The 19,003-nt window shown below is 52.3% G+C and overlaps 1 protein-coding gene across 13 annotated transcripts in view; it reads right to left on the bottom strand.

Moving 5' to 3' along the window:
- LOC102447807 (C-type lectin domain family 2 member B-like) overlaps nt 1-19,003 on the bottom strand; it is a 44,685-nt gene that overhangs the window by 12,201 nt on the left and 13,481 nt on the right. For 3 of the 13 annotated variants that reach the window (XM_089770665.1, XM_089770666.1, XM_089770664.1), the window contains exons 1-7: nt 18,583-18,686; nt 16,752-16,813; nt 14,877-15,119; nt 14,204-14,287; nt 11,562-11,737; nt 10,828-10,931; nt 2,201-3,296 (exon numbers count right to left, since the gene is read on the bottom strand). In XM_089770665.1, coding sequence (XP_089626791.1) covers nt 3,122-3,296; nt 10,828-10,931; nt 11,562-11,737; nt 14,204-14,287; nt 14,877-14,970 — 633 coding nt within the window. In that variant the 5' untranslated portion in view covers nt 14,971-15,119; nt 16,752-16,813; nt 18,583-18,686 and the 3' untranslated portion in view covers nt 2,201-3,121. Of the gene's footprint in view, nt 1-471; nt 558-2,200; nt 3,297-10,290; nt 10,433-10,827; nt 10,932-11,561; nt 11,738-14,203; nt 14,288-14,876; nt 15,120-16,751; nt 16,814-18,260; nt 18,543-18,582; nt 18,724-19,003 lie in introns of those variants that run through there. The other 10 variants (XM_089770663.1, XM_089770661.1, XM_089770667.1 and 7 more) reach the window with 9 other exon arrangements.

Consider the following 19,003-nt stretch of genomic DNA (forward strand, 5'->3'; position numbering starts at 1 on the left):
TCAGGGTGGTAGGTTGGGAAACTGTCTCTTTAGGCAGAGCTCTGAGCAGGGTGCCCCTCACAGTCACAGCACCTCGCCTTGGTCTCTCTCACTGACCTAAGCCCTTGGAGTGTGATGCATAACTTCCCTAACCCTGTAGCAGATTACTGTGCAGGGCTTTCTGGGGGTGCCCAGGGCTGGGAGGCACTTTGCTGCCACCAGTCTCTAGTGTGAGACCATGTTTGTGCCAACCATGGGGCAGCTTCCCAACTATACACACACTCCCCCCAGGCCATGCAGATCCAGCGGTCACGCTGCAGGGTAGCAATAGACTCACCTTGAATCCCGAGTCTCTTGAACATCCCCTGCAGTTTCTAACCCCTGGCCCACGGGACACTCCCACTGGTCACCCAGATGCTCCTTCCAAAGTCATACTGCTCCTGCCCCCGCTGTATGAGCACCCCCTCAGCTCCCTGCTCCACTCCAACTCACTGCTTAGAGTGAACGTCCCTGGTGCCCTCGAATGTCAGTGGATTTAGCCCAGCAGAGAGGTTCACGTACTGGCAATGGTAGAAACACTGGAAACAAATGGATCCACAGGAAATCATCACACATACTCTGGGGCTCTCTCTCAGCTAATAAAATACTCTCCTGCCCAACTAAGCACTGATCACCTTAAACCCAGACATTTTCTAGCTGCTCATGCTGTGACCCTGCCACACACAGGCCTGGTTCCAGTTTGCCACTGAGGCTATGTCTAGACTGCAAGCCTCTTTCGAAAGAGAGCGTCTAGACTGCACGTTGAACTTTCGAAAAAGCGGCTTGCTTTTTCGAAAGAAAGCATCCAGTGAGTCTGGATGCTCTCTTTCGAAGAAGCCCTATTTACATTGAAGAACGCCTTCTTTCGAAAGAGGAACTTTCGAAAGAAGGCGTTCTTCCTCGTGAAATGAGGTTTACCGCCATCGAAAGAAAAGCCGCGTTCTTTCGATTTAATTTCGAAAGAACGCAGCTTGAGTCTGGACGCAGGTGAGGTTTTTTCGAAAAAAGGCTACTTTTTTCGAAAAAACCCCTGAGTCTGGACACAGCCTGAGATGAGAGATCCAGGATCTCTTTTTTCACTCCCAATCCAGAGCAGACCAACCCTTTGTCTTTCTTCTTAAACTGCTCCTCTCCCCCGCTTTTTGTTTCTTTCTATAGTGTAGGTTCTCCGGCTCAGATTTCACAATTTCAGTTTGCAAGCAGCTCAGTAGGCAAATATGGATCTAGCCTGAGCTCTACAGTATACATGGGGCCAGAGAAGGAGACCGGTACCTGTTCTCTCCTGCCTGAACAGAGCATGTCCAAAGTGTGTAACCTCTTGGGGACCTGCCTTAACTTCAGGATCTTCCAAAGTCAGGCACAGAACTCCTGGCATGTTCTCCCTACAGACATCTCACAGCGATTGTGATGACCAAGGGGCCACTGGATGTCAGTACACACCTCACATGCCCCCTCTGGGGAACTATTATGTATAGAAGCTTCAGGGGATAGCTTTGGAGGACCCCAAGATGTTGTGGTCCTGCCAGGTAGGGCCCCCCCAGGGGGAATTAGGAAATGGCCTAGGGAAAGCCATCTCCTCATCGACTGACGCCATGGAGGTCGAGTGGGCAGCGCGTTGCGGCTCCGACTCCCACTAGCGCACTGACCCGGTCAGTGCATTGCAGCTTGGAGCCCTGATGACGGAGTGGCCACCTGGGCTGCCACTGCTAGGACCCTAGGCCGGGGCACAGCGGAGTGGGTGGGCCTGCATCCTCCCCCCACCACTCCCTCACTTGAAGTGGCAGGTTCCCTCTGTAGGGGAAAATCCCCTGCTCTTGTTGGCTCTCTGCTGAGCTAGGAGAGCTGACCCCCAACTCAGCCTGCAACCAGGCCTGAGCAATCAAACTGTTATACGCTGTTGTATTTGCTGCTCGGCCCTGACCTAGGGCCATGGCTGCACAACCTGGTATAGGCTCTGCATGCAGTTGCTGCCCCACCCTGACCCAGGCCCATGGCCACCCAAGTGGTCATAGACTTTAGGGGCGGTTGCCAGTGGAGTGAGTCAGCCGGGCCGCCTGCTGACTCGGACTGGTACAGTCCTACATATCAACTAGCATCACACCTAGTACTTGCTACTTCTTACTCACAAGAGCCAGAACTCTACCACATAGCAAAGATCTGGCCTTAATGAAATACAATTTACCATGTTTGCTGCGATGCAGACAGGTTTATTCCTGTCCCCTTCCTTGCCAAATAGCCACTTGAGAGGTATTGGCACAGCAGCTTTGATGACATTTGGCCAGAAGCATCAGCTTGTCCCTTTGTCTTGGAAAAACAGACGTTTCCTTTTCATTAGACTTCTCTGGAAAATACACATCAGTCGTGATTGGAGTTTAACAACTTCACATGGAATATTGTTATACATGTTTCACCCTGATCCTGTAGACCAGCAAGTTGTGAGCTTTCAAATGATACTTCACAAGGCACCTTTGATACAAAGATTATTACAATAGTCTGCAGGATGTGAATATGGGATGCTGCCCATCATTATCACCCACTAGGAGGGACACAGCGATTCTAACCCCCATCTACAGCCTGGTGCCAGTAAAGTGCACAGAAAATAGATAAAAAACAGTTTAATGTTTTAGGCTTTTATAAAAATTAAAAAGTCTCAAAGAGAAATTGGTTTAAACCATAAACTTGAAAATCCGCTGGGTGCTCGCCACAATTACAAGTGATCCTGAGAAATTCATGTTGAAAAACATCCTGGAGGGAAGGGAAGCACCATTTCCTGTTCAGCTTTGTCCCACTCTATGGAATAGGAATGGTGAGTATTTTAAAAGGCTCCACAAAGACTTCACTGAAGCTAAAAAACTTTTGTGTGGGGCGCTCAGGCAGGGAAAGTTGAGGCTGGTGCTGCAGCTTTCAGCTCAAGGAAGATCCAGACTCCCTGTGCCAGGTGAGGTAGGTGGGAAAGGCCAATCTGAGCAGTTCCACTGGCAGGGAAAACAGGCAGCCGTGGGGAGAGGACGAAATGTGCAAACGACTTTTGTGGTTTCACCCAGAGAGGCTCAGAGCAGCCCCTGACACTCGGGAAAGGCTCAGGTGTGATGCTGAAGAAAGATCAGTCCAGCTTTCCCATAGCTAATTCTACAACACTCCCGTTACGAGCCTCCATCTTCTCTGTAAATACATCAGGTTTGCTGCAAATCCAGTATCGCTCCCCGGTGCATCGTGAGCTGCTGACCCCGTTCTCACTGTTCAGATACGCGCAGTCACCATCTGCCCTGATATCAAACCTGCAGGGCAGAAGCCAGGGAGCAGGTGTCAGGCAGGAGCTGGGCATTTTCCGTTGGTCACAGACAGGGGACGACACTCGCACAAGGCAGGGAGCTGCTGCATTCACAGCCCCTCAGATCCCCTTCCTGCACCAACAGCAGGCCCAAGCCCCAGCTTCCAGCCAAAGGGAACAGCTAGAAAGGGGGCAGTATGGACAGGAGAAGTTCCAAGATGAACTGACCTCCAAAGAGGCTGGATATTCTAACCTCAGTTCCTGCTCCAGCTGCAGTTGGATGGACCCCATCAGCTCCAATCTCCTCACACTGCCCCAAGTGCAGGTTCCAGGGGAGCAGCAGCACAGCGAGGAGCAGCAGTGATGCCCCAGGGAAGAGCTGGGGCAAGGCTCGCCAGGCACTTCACAGCAGCTCTCAGGCCAGATGCCCGGCTGGAAATGCTGTGCTGGGAGCAAAATGCTGAGTTGGCAGCACAAACCCAGGGGCTGTGGTGTGACCCAGCCAATCACACTGAGCTTCCCATCAGAGCTAGGGGTCTGCATGTCCACCTGGGAACAGGCAGGGTGGAGGGAAGGATCCAGGCTCACAGGTGAACCCTTCCCCCATGGTCCTATGCTGGTTATTCACTACCCAGGTGCTAGGCAGCCCAGCACTGCTCTGGGAGGCTGGGATCTCCCTGCCCCAGCACCAACTTCCTCTGGCTCAGGATGAGCTAAGATGTGTCCCAGTGAAGGGAGAACCCAGCCCCCGCCCACCCAATCATATGACAGAGGGGAGGCACCAGCACCCCCCCAGCAGAGCTCTGCAGGGACGGCAGAGATGCACCAAGAGCCTTCTGCTGGGTGGGCCCCCTAAGGGCAGTGGGTTTGAGGGTTAACACCCCATTGAGATGCCTGGGATGATTCCCCTCAGTGCTAGTGTCTCAGGCTTTCAGCTGGCTCAGGCAGGCATCATTCACTGGGGGAAGAGGGTTTGAGCCCACAGGTCTGCACTGCTAGTTTGAGCCCCACAGACTGAAGCCGGAGCCTTTAGACCAGCAGTTCCCAACCTTTTCCAGATGGGGACCCATTTTAACAATTCAGGAAGACTTGGTGACTCAGGGCAATTCAAAAATAGGGCAGAGCCAGCTGGGGAGACACTTGGTGGCCCTTTTGAAATGTCATGGCGACCCATACATTGGGAAACCCTGCTTTAGACCCAGGCTCCGAGGTTCGCTGCAGCAAATGTTTTGTGCAGTGCAGACATACCCTGAGCGCTCAGGACAGCTGCCCTATGTCTGCAGCACAGCAGGGAGTGTGGCTCCCAGCCACAGGGCACAGACTTATGAGCAGCTCAGGCTGAGCTAGCACAACAGTAGCAATGGGAATGTAGTGGCAGCTCAAGCCAGTCAGACAATTAGAGCCTCCTGGGGCTACCATGCCCCACAGCTAGCTCCTACACAGATAGCAGCAGCAGCACAGAAGCCAGTAAACAGAGCTGTAAACAGGGGAGTTTGAGTGGGAGTTCTGTTGGAGGAGAAGTTTGTATTTGGTTTTGTATTTGTATTGTTTGTAGGGGCAGTGTGCTGGGAGAGAAGCTGAGCCCTGATTAGGGGGTGGGGCTTTGCTGATTAGGGGTCCCATAAAGGTAGCCACCCAGTCAGGCAGCAGCATAGAAGCCAGCAAACAGAGCTGTAAACGGGAGTTTGAGTGGGAGTTTGGATTGTGGGACTCGTTTAGGGTTTGTTTTTGCCGTGGGGGGGGGGGGGGGGGCTGTTTTGGTTTGTTTTTCTTTTTCTGTTTGCTGGACTAACAGGATTTTGGTGAGAAGGTTGATAAACAGAGGCAGCAGTGGCCATGACCCAAGCAGTGGAGGACACAAGGAGACTGAGTGGATGTGGCAGCTGTGGTATGTACATGATTCTGGAGAGGATACCTGAAAGGAGTTTCGTTTGCATGAAGTGCCGCCTGATAGAGCTGATGGAGGAAAAGATCCAGGATTGGAGATGCAGGTGGAAACTCTGGTCGAGTTTAGAAGGGTGTTCAAGCAGATGATGGAGCAAATGCATGAGGTGGCTGAAGGGGAAAGCTTAGACATGCAGACCGAAGCAGGATCAAAGGCCTGTGAGGGGGGACTGCTGGGTGAAGAAAATGGACAGTGGAAGCATGTGACTATGAGAACCAGGCAGAGGAAAAGATGGGCCAGTGAAGGAGAAATAGAGCTCAAGAACAGGTATGGAGAGTTGGAGAATTAAGAAGGGATACAACAGGTGGCCACTGAAGGTGGAACGGCAAGGAAGAAGAGAAGAGTGGCTAGTCCTATACATAAAGAGGAAGAGTTGATGGAGACAACACCAAAAATGAGCACCAGGAAGATACAGGATGGGTTGAAGAAGATTACAAGGAAAGATAGGAATGGAAAGGACTTACAGCCAGAGGAAAAAAGGGATAAACTGGAGAATTGCACTGTCACCAGGAAAAGGCAGATCTACGTGATTGGGGACTCCTTATTGAGAAGAATAGACAGGCCTGTAACCAGAGCTGATCCAGAGAATAGAAGGGTGTGCTGTCTGCCAGGTGCTAAGCTACAGGATGTGGAACTGAGATTGAAGAGGATCCTAAAGGGAGCGGGAAGGAATCCATTGATCATCCTTCATGTAGGAACAAATGATACAGCTAGATTCTCGCTGGAACGAATTAAGGGAGACTATGTTGGGCTGGGGAAGACGCTTAAGGAAATTGAGGCTCAGGTGATCTTCAGTGGGATTCTGCCTGTTCCTAGAGAAGGGCAACTAAGGTGTAACAGGATTATGATGCTCAATAGATGGTTTAGGCAGTGGTGCTATAAGGAGGGCTTTGGGATGTATGGTCACTAGGAGGCATTCACGGACAGAGGACTGTTCTCTAGGGATGGACTTCACCTAAGTAGGGAGAGAATAGACTTCTAGGATGGAGGCTGGCTCAACTGATTGAGAGCTTTAAACTAGGAATTTGGGAGAGACGGTTGGGAGATGTCCAGGTAATCTCTACTCCGGATTTTAGCATTGAGAGGGAGGAAAACGATGTAAGAAAGGAGATAGCCGGGGGTAGGATAATGGACATAAGGAGGCAAAGTGGATACTAGTCTAATAAGTCATATAGGAGGTACAATGTTCATGCCAATGGGATAAACAATGTGAATGAGGCCAAACAGCAAAAGTTAAGATGTTTGTACACCAATGCGAGAAGCCTAGGTAACAAGATGGAGGAACTAGAGCTACTGGTCCAGGAAGTGAAACCAGATATTATAGGAATAACAGAAACTTGGTGGAATACTAGGCATGACTGGAGTACAGGTATTGAAGGGTATGTGCTGTTTAGGAAAGACAGAAATAAATATCAGTGATGAGATAGATTGCAAAGAATTAAAAAGTGATGGAATGGAGAAGACAAAGTCTGTCTGGGCAAAAATCACATTGGGGAAGAAAACTATTAGATCCTCCCCTGGGATAGTGCTTGGGGTGTGCTATAAACCACCGGGATCTAATTTGAATATGGACAGAGACCTCTTTAATGTTTTTAAAGTAGTAAATACTAATGGAAACTGCATAATCATGGGAAACTTCAACTTTCCAGATAGACTACAGAACAAATACTGGTAATAATAATAGGGCTCAGATTTTCCTAGATGCAATAGATGATGAATTCCTTCATCAAGTAGTTGCTGAACCAACAAGGGGGGATGCCATTTTAGATTTGGTTTTGGTGAGTAGTGAGGACCTCATAGAAGAAATGGTTGTAGTGGACCAACCTTGGTTCAAGTGATCATGAGCTAATTCAGGATTAACAAAAATAAATCTGAGACTAGGGTTTTTTATTTCAAAAGGGCTAACTTTAACAAATTAAGGAAATTAGTTAGGGAAGTGGACTGAACTAAAGAATTTATGGAACTCAAAGTGGATGAGGCCTGGGATTATTTTAGGTTAAAGTTGCAGAAGTTTTCAGAAGCCTGTATCCCAAGAAAGGGAGGAAAATTTATAGGCAGGTGTTTTAGACCAAGTTGGATGAGCAAGCATCTCAGGGAGGTGATTAAGAAAAAGCAGAAAGTATATAAGGAGTGGAAGATGGGAGGGATCAGCAAAGAAAGCTACCTTATTGAGGTTAGAGTATATCTTTAATGAGGCTAAGGAAGAGCTTAGGGATAATGGCAACATAACAAATGGGAATAAGGATATGGAGGTAGATACAGTATTACCAATTGCGAGGTAGAAGCCAAACTCGAACAGCTTAATGGGAGTAAATCAGGGGGCCCAGATAATCTTCATCCAAGGATATTAAAGGAACTGGCACATGAAATTGCAAGTCCATTAGCAAAAATGTTTAATGACTCTCTAAACTCAGGGGCTGCGTCTAGACTGGCATGATTTTCCGGAAATGCTTTTAATGGAAAAGTTTTCTGTTAAAAGCATTTTTGGAACAGAGCGTCTAGATTGGAACGGACACTTTTCCGCAAAAGCACTTTTTGCGGGAAAGCGTCCGTGCCAATTTAGACGTGCTTTTCTGCAAAAAAAGCCCCAATCGCCATTTTCGTGATCTGGGCTTTTTTGCAGAAAACAAATCTGAGCTGTCTACACTGGCCCTTTTGTGCAAAAGCTTTGCGCAAAAGGGACTTTTGCCTGAACGGGAGCAGAATAGCATTTCTGCAAGAAGCACTTGACTTTAGCAAGGCTTTTGATACGGTCTCCCACAATATTCTTGCCAGTAAGTTAAGGGAATGTGGATTAGATAAATGGATGGTAAGATGGATAGAAATATGGCTAGAAGGCCAGGCCCAGTGGGTAGTGATCAACGGCTCAACATCAGAATGGCGGTCGGTTTCTAGCCGAGTACCCCAAGGTTCAGTACTAGGATCGGTTTTGTTCAATATCTTTATTAATGACCTGGATGAGGGGATGGATTGCGCCCTCAGCAAGTTTGCGGATGACACTAAGCTGGGGGGAGAGGTAGATACGCTTAAGGGCAGAGATAGGGTCCAGAGTAACTTAGACAACTTGGAGGATTGGGCTACAAGAAATCTGATGAGGTTCAACAAGGACAAGTGCAGAGTCCTGCACTTGGGATGGAAGAATCCCAAGCATTGTTACAGGCTGGGGACCAACCAGCTAAGTAGTAGTTCTGCAGAAAAGGACCTGGGGGTTACAGTGGATGAGAAGCTGGATATGAGTCAACAGTGTGCCCTTGTAGCCAAGAAGGCTAATGGCATATTAGGTTGCATTAGGAGGAGCATTGCCAGCAGATCCAGAGATGTCATTATTCCCCTTTATTCGGCTCTGGGGAGGCCACATCTGGAGTACTGTGTCCAGGTCTGGGCCCCCCACTACAAAAAGGATGTGGACACATTGGAGAGGGTCCAGTGGAGGGCAACCAAAATGATTAGGGGGCTGGAGCATATGACTTGTGAGGAGATGCTGAGGGACTTGGGTCTGTTTAGTCTGCAGAAGCGAAGAGTGAGGGGGGATTTGATAGCAGCCTTCACCTTCCTGAAGGGAGGTTCCAAAGAGGATGGAGAGAGGCTGTTCTCAGGAGTGACAGATGGCAGAACAAAGAGAAATGGTCTCAAGTTGTGGTGGGAGAGGTCCAGATTGGATATTAGGAAAAACTATTTCACTAGGAGGGTGGTGAAGCGCTGGACTGGGTTACCTAGGGAAGTAGTGGAGTCTCCATCCCTAGAGGTGTTTAAGTCTCGGCATGACAAAGCCCTGTCCGGGTTGATTTAGTTGAAATTGGTCCTGCCTAAAGCAGGGGTCTGGACTTGATGACCTTCTGAGGTCTCTTCCAGTTCTATGGTTTTATGATTTCTTACACTAGGAAGTCAGTGCTTTTGCAGAAATTCAAGCAGCCAGTGTTGACAGCTGGCAAGTTTTTCCGGAAAAGTGGCTGATTTTCCGGAAAAACTGGTCAGTCTAGACACAGCCAGGGGTTGTACCATTTAACTGGAGAATTGCTAATATAGTTCCTATTTTTAAGAAAGGGAAAAAAAGTGACCCGAGTAACTACAGGCCTGTTAGTTTGACACCTGTAGTATGCAAGGTCTTGGAAAAAATTCTGAAGGAGAAGTAGTTAGGGACATTGAGGCTAATGGCAATTGGGAAAAATTACAACATGGTTTTACAAAACGTAGATCGTGCCAAACCAACCCGATCTCCTTTTTTGAGAAAGTAACAGATTTTTTTAGATAAAGCAAATGCAGTGGATCTAATCTACCTCAATTTCAGTAAGGCATTTGATACAGTACAACATGGGGAATTATTGGTTAAATTGGAAAAGATAGGGATCAATATGAAAACTGAGAGGTGGATAAGGAACTGGTTAAAGAGGAGACTACAGCGGGTCATACTGAAAGGTGAACTGTCAGGCTGGAGAGAGGTTACTAGCAGAGTTCCTCAGGGATCAATTTTGGGACCAGTATTATTTAATCTTTTTATTCCTGACCTTGGCACCAAAAGTGGGAGTGTGCTAATCAAGTTTGCGGATGACACAAAGTTGGGAGGTATTGCCAATTCAGAAAAGGATCGGGATATCATACAGGAAGATCTGGATGATCTTGTACATTGGAGTAATAGTAACAGGATGAAATTTAATAGTGAAAAGTGGAAGGTTATGCATTTAAGCATTAATAACAAGAATTTTAGTCATAAGCTGAGGGCACATCAGTTGGATGTAACGGAAGAGGAGAAGGACCTCGGAGTCCTGGTTGATCACAGAATGACTATGAGCCATCAACGTGACATGGCCGTGAACAATGCTAATATGGTTTAGGGATGCATTAGGCGAGGTATTTCCAGTAGTGATAAGGAGGTGTTAGTGCCATTATACAAAGCATTGGTGAGACCCCATTTGGAATACTGTGTGCAGTTCTGGTCTCCCATGTTTAAGAAGGATGAATTCAAACTGGAACCGGTACAAAGAAGGGCCACTAGGATGATCCAAGGAATGGAAATCCTGTCTTATGAAAAGAGACTCAAGGAACTTGGCTTGTTTACCTTAACCAAAAGAAGGCTGAAGGCCCCACCTTGGCCAGGGGGCACTGTACACAGACATTCCAGCCACAGCCAGCTGCTTCCAGGAGAGATGTAGGAGCACGGCAGCCAGCCCGCCCTTCTGAGCCCCCACGACACTATAGGACTGTTAGCAGGACAGATAGAAATGTTAGGCAGGCCGGATCGGGCTGTGGACTGTATTTTGCCTACTTCTGGTTTAACTAGTTATTGATCCATTACAGGACCTCTTATCCCCTGAGAGCTTTACCTTGCTTAACAGCCTCTGCTGAGAGATCTTGCCAAAGGCTGCCTTACAAATTCAAGAGCCTCATAACAGCCAGACAGACAAGGAGACTTTGGCCCGTCTCACAGGAGGAGACACTGGCTGGCACCTGTCCCTAACACTCCGAGCACACACACTCCCAAGTGCTCTCTGGCTGCTTCCAAAGCACTGACTGGGGGCTCGGCTTGAACCTGGCACCTCAGACATCAGGGACCCAAAGCCCAGAGAGCTCACAGAGATGGGAGGCAAAGACTCACAGGTTGTTGAATTTGGTGCCATTGGTCCATTTCCAGGGCTGCCCCGGGTCCCTCCGGAGGCCGATCCAATGGTAGGGTTTGCCTTTATACCGCAGCAGGAAAGCCTAGAACAGTGGAGGGGAGGGGAGGGAGTGTCAGGACTCAACCCTGCTGCTCTCCGGCTCTGGGCAGGGAATCCCAGGGGCACACACGGGGGCTGCAGATTTGCCCCTCCTCCTCACCCAGCTCTGGGTAATTCTGTATTAACCCTCCCCCACCAAACCCAGCTCCCCCCACCCCAACCTCCCCAGGGCTGTGGCTGCTTTTGGGAGCTGCTGGGTCCTAAGCCCCACCTGGGCCAAGCTCTGTGTGAAAACCTTGCCTTACATTGCAGCTGAGCTCCCTCTAGCCCTCTGTGGGGAAGGAGAGAGATGATCAGTGCAGGGGATGCTGGGAGGGGCCAGGCCTAAGAGGACCCCTCCTCCATGTCAGCTGGCTGCTCTTCCCCTACCGAGGGGCACTGGCTCTTCCAGCAGTGCTGGGGTCTCAGCCCCCTCCAACCCCAGGCAGCCCAGCCCCAGAGGAGCTTCTCCTGCTGAGAGGCCTGACAGTGGCTGATCCCCCTGTTACTGACACCAGAGGGGCCCTGGGCCCAGCCAGGCCGGGTATTCAGTGGCTGGAAAGTCCATTGGCCCTGGGCTGCTCCTCATATGCAGGGCAGAGCCCAGGCCAGGCCAGAGTGACGAGTCTCTCACCATTTCCTGCAGGGTGTCAATCCCAGCCAGGGAGGCCCCCAGGGCAGAGCAGCGGCTCCGGCTGTTGGTCCAGTTCCCCTCAGCCGTGGAGAAATAGAAGCATTTCCCCTGGTAGCCAAGCCAGCAATCCGGGCAGCAGGGGCCCCGCGCAGCTGGAGAGTGGCCAGATAACCCCACTGAAAGGAGAAAGGAACATGTGAGTGAGAGGGGACCTGCCCGTGTATGGGGAGAAATGATCCTGACCCTCAGGCAGCTGAGGCAGGTGCTGGGGGGGGAGGGGGGGAGGTAGGGGGCGGGAGGGAGGTTAAGCAGGGAGGAACAGGACACAACCTTGAGCGAGCTACAAGGATGCTGGAAATCCAGCCACCAAGGTTTCCTTGGACCACTGTCTGGGCTCTGGTTCAACAAGGAAGTAGCTGACAAACAGCTCCTAGTTGAAAGGCCAGAGAGGCAGGCCCAGGCTGTGGGTCAGAGCAGAGGAGGGCAGGGGGCAGCAGGGGGAGGGGCAATTGTCAAGGCCAGCAACAGGCAGGAGAACAACGCTGGGTAAGAGGCGGGTCCTGCAGGATTGGCCAGGCAGGTTCCCCGAGGAGCCTGGGCCACTGCCCCTCCCCTGCTCTGCGCTGGGCTGCCCAGGAGGGGGCTGACGGGTGGGGGGGAACAAACTCCCTACCCTTCGCCAGGCCAAGCACCTGTTGCCCGGAGCTCCCAGCGCAGCCAGACGCAGGGCGAGGGAGACGTTTGCCGGGTGGGAAGGGACACGCGCAGCCCGGGGGCAGGGACAGCTCAGAGCAGCCCAGGCACAAGGTCATGGGCCAGACAAGCAACTCAAGGCAGGCAAGTCATTGAGGGAAGCGCAGGGTGGCTGCTTCCTAATGCATTCCTTCCCTACGCAGAGAGATTGCTGCCTGCTAATTTAGCATCCAGAAAGAAACTAAAGCTTCCCTGCAGTGTGACCCTTGCAGTGCCATAAGAAGGGTCACACTGGCAAGGGGGCGAGGGCATATAACTCACCCCCAGGCGCTACTGGCAACTCAGAGCAGCAGGTGAGGAGCCAGAGGCAGGTTATTATGGTTACTAGGGAGGGGTTGCTAAGTTCTATCCCTTTACTAACTAACACCATATGAGTTTGGAATTCCCCACCTCCTGCCCCCTCCCCTGAATCACTCCTGCCCACTCTCAGCCTTGGGCACTTGGTATGTGGAGGAGTTTGTTGCAAACCCCTCCAGCCATTTAGTGCACTTGCTCCTTTACACCAGTGATCCCAGCTGGTTTTAAAGCCACTGGCAGCTGGGGTAGCAGGGGTCTAAGAACAAACAAATCGTGTACCAGGCCTGGATGTCCCTGGAGAGGCCACGGTGCCAGGTGCTGGCACCTGCACCTGGACAGAGCAGGGCGGCCAGTACAGCCACTGTTCCCAGGTGCAGGTCAGTGTGGGATTTGTATCCCTTGTTCCAGGCAGCTGCTGCAGCTGTGCAGGGCACAATTTCACATTTCACTCCCTGTACGCAGTGGGATATGGGTGTATACAGACCCCCAGGAGAAAGGCTGCCAGGCCCGTGGGCCCCTTCCCGTACTGCCTCACAGGGACAAGGCACGGCAAGGAGCCATTCAGTTCCAGGATCCCACTTTGTTTCATTTCTACCATCTGACTCCACTGTGTTCTGGGGCAGCCTGCACATGCAAGGGAGAGTAAACCCAAGCACACAGATCCCACCTTACGCTGTGTGAGCCAAAATTACCTGGAACAGGGCAGCTGGCTGTGGTGTAAGGAGAGTGAGGCAGATACATCAGTGAAAACCCCTCGGATACATATGCCAGAGCAGCACGTCCCACTCTGGTTACTTGCAGATCTGAGGGGCACTAGTGCAAGCCCCAATCTGCACCACAGCTGTGCATTTAAAGTTGAACTGACTGATATGTTACCAATTTTCATCAAGAGCATTGGCACAGAGGATCCCCAGTGCAGCCAGACCTGGAGTCACCTTCTGCCCCCTCCACGCCAGCCAGTAAACTCTCCAGGGGTCCCATGATCAGAGCCCATACTCACCAGGATCAGCTGCCCTGGGCACCAGCATGCCCTGTTTGTGCAGGAGAGGGAGTTGCTAGCACTGAGGGGCCCTGCCCAGGTCACTCACTGGTGGGTGTCACACAGCGTTAGTGGGGGTGACTATGCTGGTCCCCACAGTTCATTTCAGTGATGGGGCAGCACCTGCCAGCCCAGCCCTGGGCACAACACAGGGACGCAGGCAGGGCAGGCTAGTGCCTCAGGGTGACAGGCTGCAGGCAGAGGGCCCAGCTCACTGCTGCCCTGCACCCGCCCCATCAATTATCCCTCCCACCCCACCCAGGTGTCAGTGACTATTTCTGCGGCCTGGGGATAGCCACTGGAACCCCATGTGCTCAGCGATGGGCTGCGTGGGAGGGGTGGGGCTAATATCAGTAAGACCCTCCCCCCCCACAGCAAGTGCTCAGTGCAGGGCCTGGAGGGGGGGGCAGGAAGCGGCTCTAGGAGAAGCATCATCCCAGGTACCCTCTGTCCCAGGGGCAGGAGCCAGACCGGCCAGGAGGAGATGCTGTGACTGGGGCAGCTCCAGGGGGTGGGACGTGCAGAGAGGGGGCAGGGAGGGCTGAGAACTCACCTGCCAGGGCAATAACAGCGATGAGGAGAACGAAGACTGTTACTCCCAGGACGACTATACATTTGTTGTAGTTACAGCGTAGCTCTGAAACAGAGGGATCTGTAAGGCCAGGCCCCAGGCTGCCCTGAAACACACTCCGTTCTGTCCCTCGTGCCTCCTGTCAGATGCTCTGGGAGAGGCTCCCAGGGGCTCAGGCAGGCTGGGGCTGACAGAACAGCCCCTCCCCCCTCAACTCAGCGCTCCCCCACTACTGCCAGCCAGGCCAGCACCAGGCCGGTGAGTTCAGGGACACAGAGATAAGGACCCGCATGTTCCAGTGGCAAGAGCTCAAGCTGCTCTGCCCCCTCAGTCCAGTGCTGGCTGTGCCCACCCTGCCCAGCGCCTGTCCCTGCACACGGGGTCTCATCCGGGCACCATGCAGCTGAAGGTGGGAGAGGAAGGAGCCAGAACAAGGGGGGAACAGAGCTGTCACAGGGGGTTTTTACCCAACAGCCCAAATGGCTCCTGCCCAGTCACACGCCCAGCGCTGTGTGCGCCAGCCAGTTGCTGGGAGCCAGGGACTGGGGCCTTACTGCCTGCAGAGGTGGGTTGGGCCGTTGCTGCCAGTGAGAGGCTGGTCCTTCAGGCCCAGTCTCTCTCTCCAGCCTAGTCCCAGTTAGTGACACCCCATTACCTGTCTCCCCTTCCATCTCCAGGTGTCTATTGGCATCAACATGCAGCTCCAGCAGCGGGGGTTGGCTCTCAGGGCGCACATCCGTTGCCCCCATGATTTCTCAGCCGCACTTGGGCCGCAGGTGCTGGGCCGGGCTCGGCTCCTCTCTGTGTGGCAGGTCTGATGCAGCAGCAGCAAAGCGTGGCCGGGCGGGTCCAGGTTCCAGCTCCTTCCCAGCTCCAGGCTCCCTGGCCGAACTGTAAGCTGAGATGAGCCAAGCAGGATAGATCGAGGTGGAGGAGGGGGTATTTAGGGTGTCTCGGCCCCAGCTCCAGGTGATGCCATGGTGACTGAACTCCCTTAAATCCCACCCGCCACTACTTCCAAGGGCTTCAGAGATGGGACCTGCCCCAGAGCCCCACGCTGGGGCCTGCTCATGCGTGGCAAGCTCTCACAGGTCGGGGGGGACAGGACCACTTCTCTATTACAGGAGTGACCAGACATCCCTCGGGACAGCAACACAGCAGGGGGGCTGCAATATCCACCCCCTCCAGTGTTTCCAGTTGGAGCACATGAAGGGAAGGAGTAGGGGGAAAAAAATCGCTCTCCAGTGACTCCCAGCATTCCCACACCCCTATGGCCGCCTGCAGTTTAGCCATTAGGTGGTGCTGTAATGAGGCAGCAAATCCAGTTAGGCTCTGCAACTGTGGGCTTGTAACTGAGACAGGCAGAGACCCAGACACTCTCCCTTTCCCCGCGCCCCACCTTGTCATTTCCCTGTGCTGGTGCCCAGCAGCCTCTCACCCCAGCATTTTGCAGGGTCCAGGTGGGTAGGGATGGCCCCCTGGATTGAAAGGAGCAGAGATTCTGCCAACAGCAGGATGTGGACTCTGCTTCCTGCATCACCCAGCTTGTGCTGCATGCCCAGTGCTAGGGGCTGCACCTCTGATCCAGGCTGCACCGCATGAACCTCTCGGCCATGAACCTCCCCGCCGGTGCTGGGCACGTAACTGCATTTTGTGGAACAGGAGTAGCATATTGCAACTGGGAGCAACTTGTTCGGAGCTGCTCCCTGCAATGATGTGCTACATAAGGAATATTTAGGGTAGCGAGGCTGAAGCCCCTGCCCTTCCCTGTGCTATATTTGGTAGCACATCTTATAAAAGCAATTTCTTACAAACCTGCTCATCAGTAACGGCCACTAATAGCACTGTCCTACAAGGAGCAGTTCTACACAAAGCACCCCAGGTAACTGCTACCTGTAGCACCGTGCTTATAGTATCTTATAGCAGCAGTTCCTTACAATCGTACAAGTTAGTAACTGCTACTGGTAGCACATCAGTACACCAATGTTGTGTTAAACATAAATTACTACCAACGGAAAGGAGGAGTTTCAAAGGAGACCTGGCGAGTTAAGAGAACTGCTTCTGTGCTTATTTGCTTGGAATTCAGATGGCAAAAACCAGCATGTGGCTTCTGCAATTTAAAGTGTCTAAACTGTTAAATCCATGGTTGGTTCTAAACTTTTGAAAGAACAACCCTAATGTTTGGTTCTGAGTTACAAACAAGTTCTGTTCACAAGGGGTACCTCACAGGTTCCACTGTATTAGCCTAATGCATGGAGTGACAACCTGGGGAGCTATACTTCCCATCTTCACTAATTGGCTCCTGGAGAACCATTGTAAGTTGAACCCTTATTTCCCATAGGCACAAATGTTATAAATGGTGGTTCTGTTCCTGGAAACCCATTTTATACTCTAAAAATATCAATTTTGACTACGAAAATGGAGGAAAACTAAACTAAATAATGCACAAAAATAACTAAAAACCAAAGGCCAATGTGGAGCAGATGCACACAGTTCAAGCAGCAGCTGGAAACTGGCAAGTCTGACTGACCGTGTGTTTCCTGTTTTGGGTTGACTTGTGGAGTCTGTGTCGTATGCTGTCATAAATGCAAGCTGTGGACATAAACAGGGAGGGGAGTTAGGAGCTGTCTCACATGAAAAAAATGGTTGTAAATGCAGGGGCATCATAAGTCAGGTGTTGCTTGTTCAGATTTATGTATGTAATTCCAAGGACTTTGCAAACCCTAATGGTCTATCTTCACAGATCTCTAGGGTCTTTGACTGAGCCTGCTTACAACCATGGCAGAGAGGATGGAATTAAGGCAGAGGCAGATGAATCCCAACACCTGCCACATTCACAGAGTCAGTATCAGTTGTAGGAACAGAATCCAGGCATCCGGACTCAGTCCTGAGGTTTAACCCTTATTCAGGGAAGATGAGGGCTCAAACAGGGCTGTAAAAGTCAGATGGGTCACCTAGGGTGTGTCTATACGGCGCCCTAAACTTGATATAAGATACACAATTTGCATTATGCAAATTGCATAGCTTATTTCAAGTCTATTTTGAAAAAGGCTATTATGAAATTTGGTGGAGTCCACACAGCACAAATTTCGAATAAAACACTACTTTGAGCCATCTCTTATCCCTTGTGCAACAAGGTTTGCAGGGACATCAAAATATCATGTGCGCTATATTTCAAAATAGCAGACGAGTTTAAAAAATGTGGGGCAGACATTTTGGGATATCCTGAAAAAACTTTTATGTGCAGTCATACCTCTAGGCTGCAATAGAGATCAGGATGTTTCTAAATCCCCATGTGCCAGGAAAGTCTCACTCCCTATTGCCAGCTCTGATTTTAGGAAAGGTGTTTTCCGGAGCCCAGCTCCTTAGGGCAAACAGGTAGGGGAGACTCTCCCTTAAAATGCTCCCAAGTTTTATGGGCTCAGCCTCTAGTTCAGTTCTCTGCCACCCCCTTGTGCTCCGCGGGGGGAGGGATTAAGGTTTAGGTGCCTGGCTCCGGTGCTGATCGGAGCTAGGCGGTTCAGTGGCTCAGCCAGACCGGGGCGGGAGGAGGCTGCAGCCAGAGGGGCGGGCAGGGAGCTGAGATCCTCCGCCGGGCCCGGGCAGAACTGCAGCCCCTCGGAGGGCATGTCTGCTCAAGTGAAACTTCTCCCAGACCGGAGAGGGGGTTGCGCTGAGAAAACCGCCGGCGCGACACCGCCACGTGGCTCGCTTTGCTGGGGCAGCCCCCGGGCAGCAATCGCCGCTCGCCCAGGCCCGGTTCGGAGCGGCCCCACCCCGCCGCGGGCTCCCCTCCCTTCTGCCCCCCCCCCCCGTCACGCCCGCCCCCAAGCGGAGCTCGGCTCCCGTCAGCTCGGTCCCAGCCCCGGGGAGAAGCAAATCCCCCCATTATCCTGGGGCCCGCAGATGGGGCGAGTCCTCTACCCCAAGCAGCCCCCCCCCCCCGCGCTGCACGTCTTCCAGCCCCTAGTCCCCCATAGCTCCCTATAGCCCAGAGCGGCTCCCCTTGCCCCCCCAACCCGGATCCCCACGCGCTCACCAGCTCCTCGGCAGCACGGAGCGGGACTCCGGATCCGGCCCGGGCCCGAGCGCCACGTGTACGGAGCGGGCGGCCGCTGGGGCCGCCCCGCTCCGGGTCTTCCCCCGCTGCGCCGGGCCCTGACTCGCATCTCCCGCGGGGGCCGCTGCCGCTAGGCCGGGTCCCCGCTTTGCAGTTCTCCCAGGGCTTGGAGGCAGCAGTGCCCGTTACCCCCCCGCCCCCCGTTGAGTCTACTGCCCCACAGGCACCCTGGGTGTAGCCCGCGGGGCTATAAGCGCCCAGCCACAGCAGCTCCTTTGTGAGTGTCACATGCTATGCTCACCAGCAGGGCCGCCCTTAGGCTTTATGGTGCCCCAGGCAGGATTATTAAACTGCTGCCCCACTGCCTGACTTGCTCTTCCACCCCTAGTCCCGCCCCTTCTCTTCCCAGAGACCCCAGCAGCCAGCCAATCTCCTCCCTCAGAGTGTGCATGCGGCTCTCTCTAGGACCCAGCCCTGCTGTTACATGTGCAACCCTGCCACGTGTAGGCCTGGCAGCAATCCAGGCCACGTTCAATAGCTGGGCTATGTCTATGCTGGTGGGTTATTGCACAAAAATGGCTGTTCTTCTGGAAAGCGTCCACACTCTCTTGCACAAGAAGATGTACAGGCTGGCATGGTGAGAGAAGGCTTCTTGCACAATAGCTGTGCTCCTTTTTAACAGGTGGAAGCCCTCTTGCACAGGGGCTCTTGCGGAAGAGGGC

The sequence above is a fragment of the Pelodiscus sinensis genome, chromosome 19 (assembly GCF_052426305.1).
Source record: "Pelodiscus sinensis isolate ZL-2025 chromosome 19, ASM5242630v1, whole genome shotgun sequence".
NCBI lineage: Eukaryota > Metazoa > Chordata > Testudines > Trionychidae > Pelodiscus > Pelodiscus sinensis.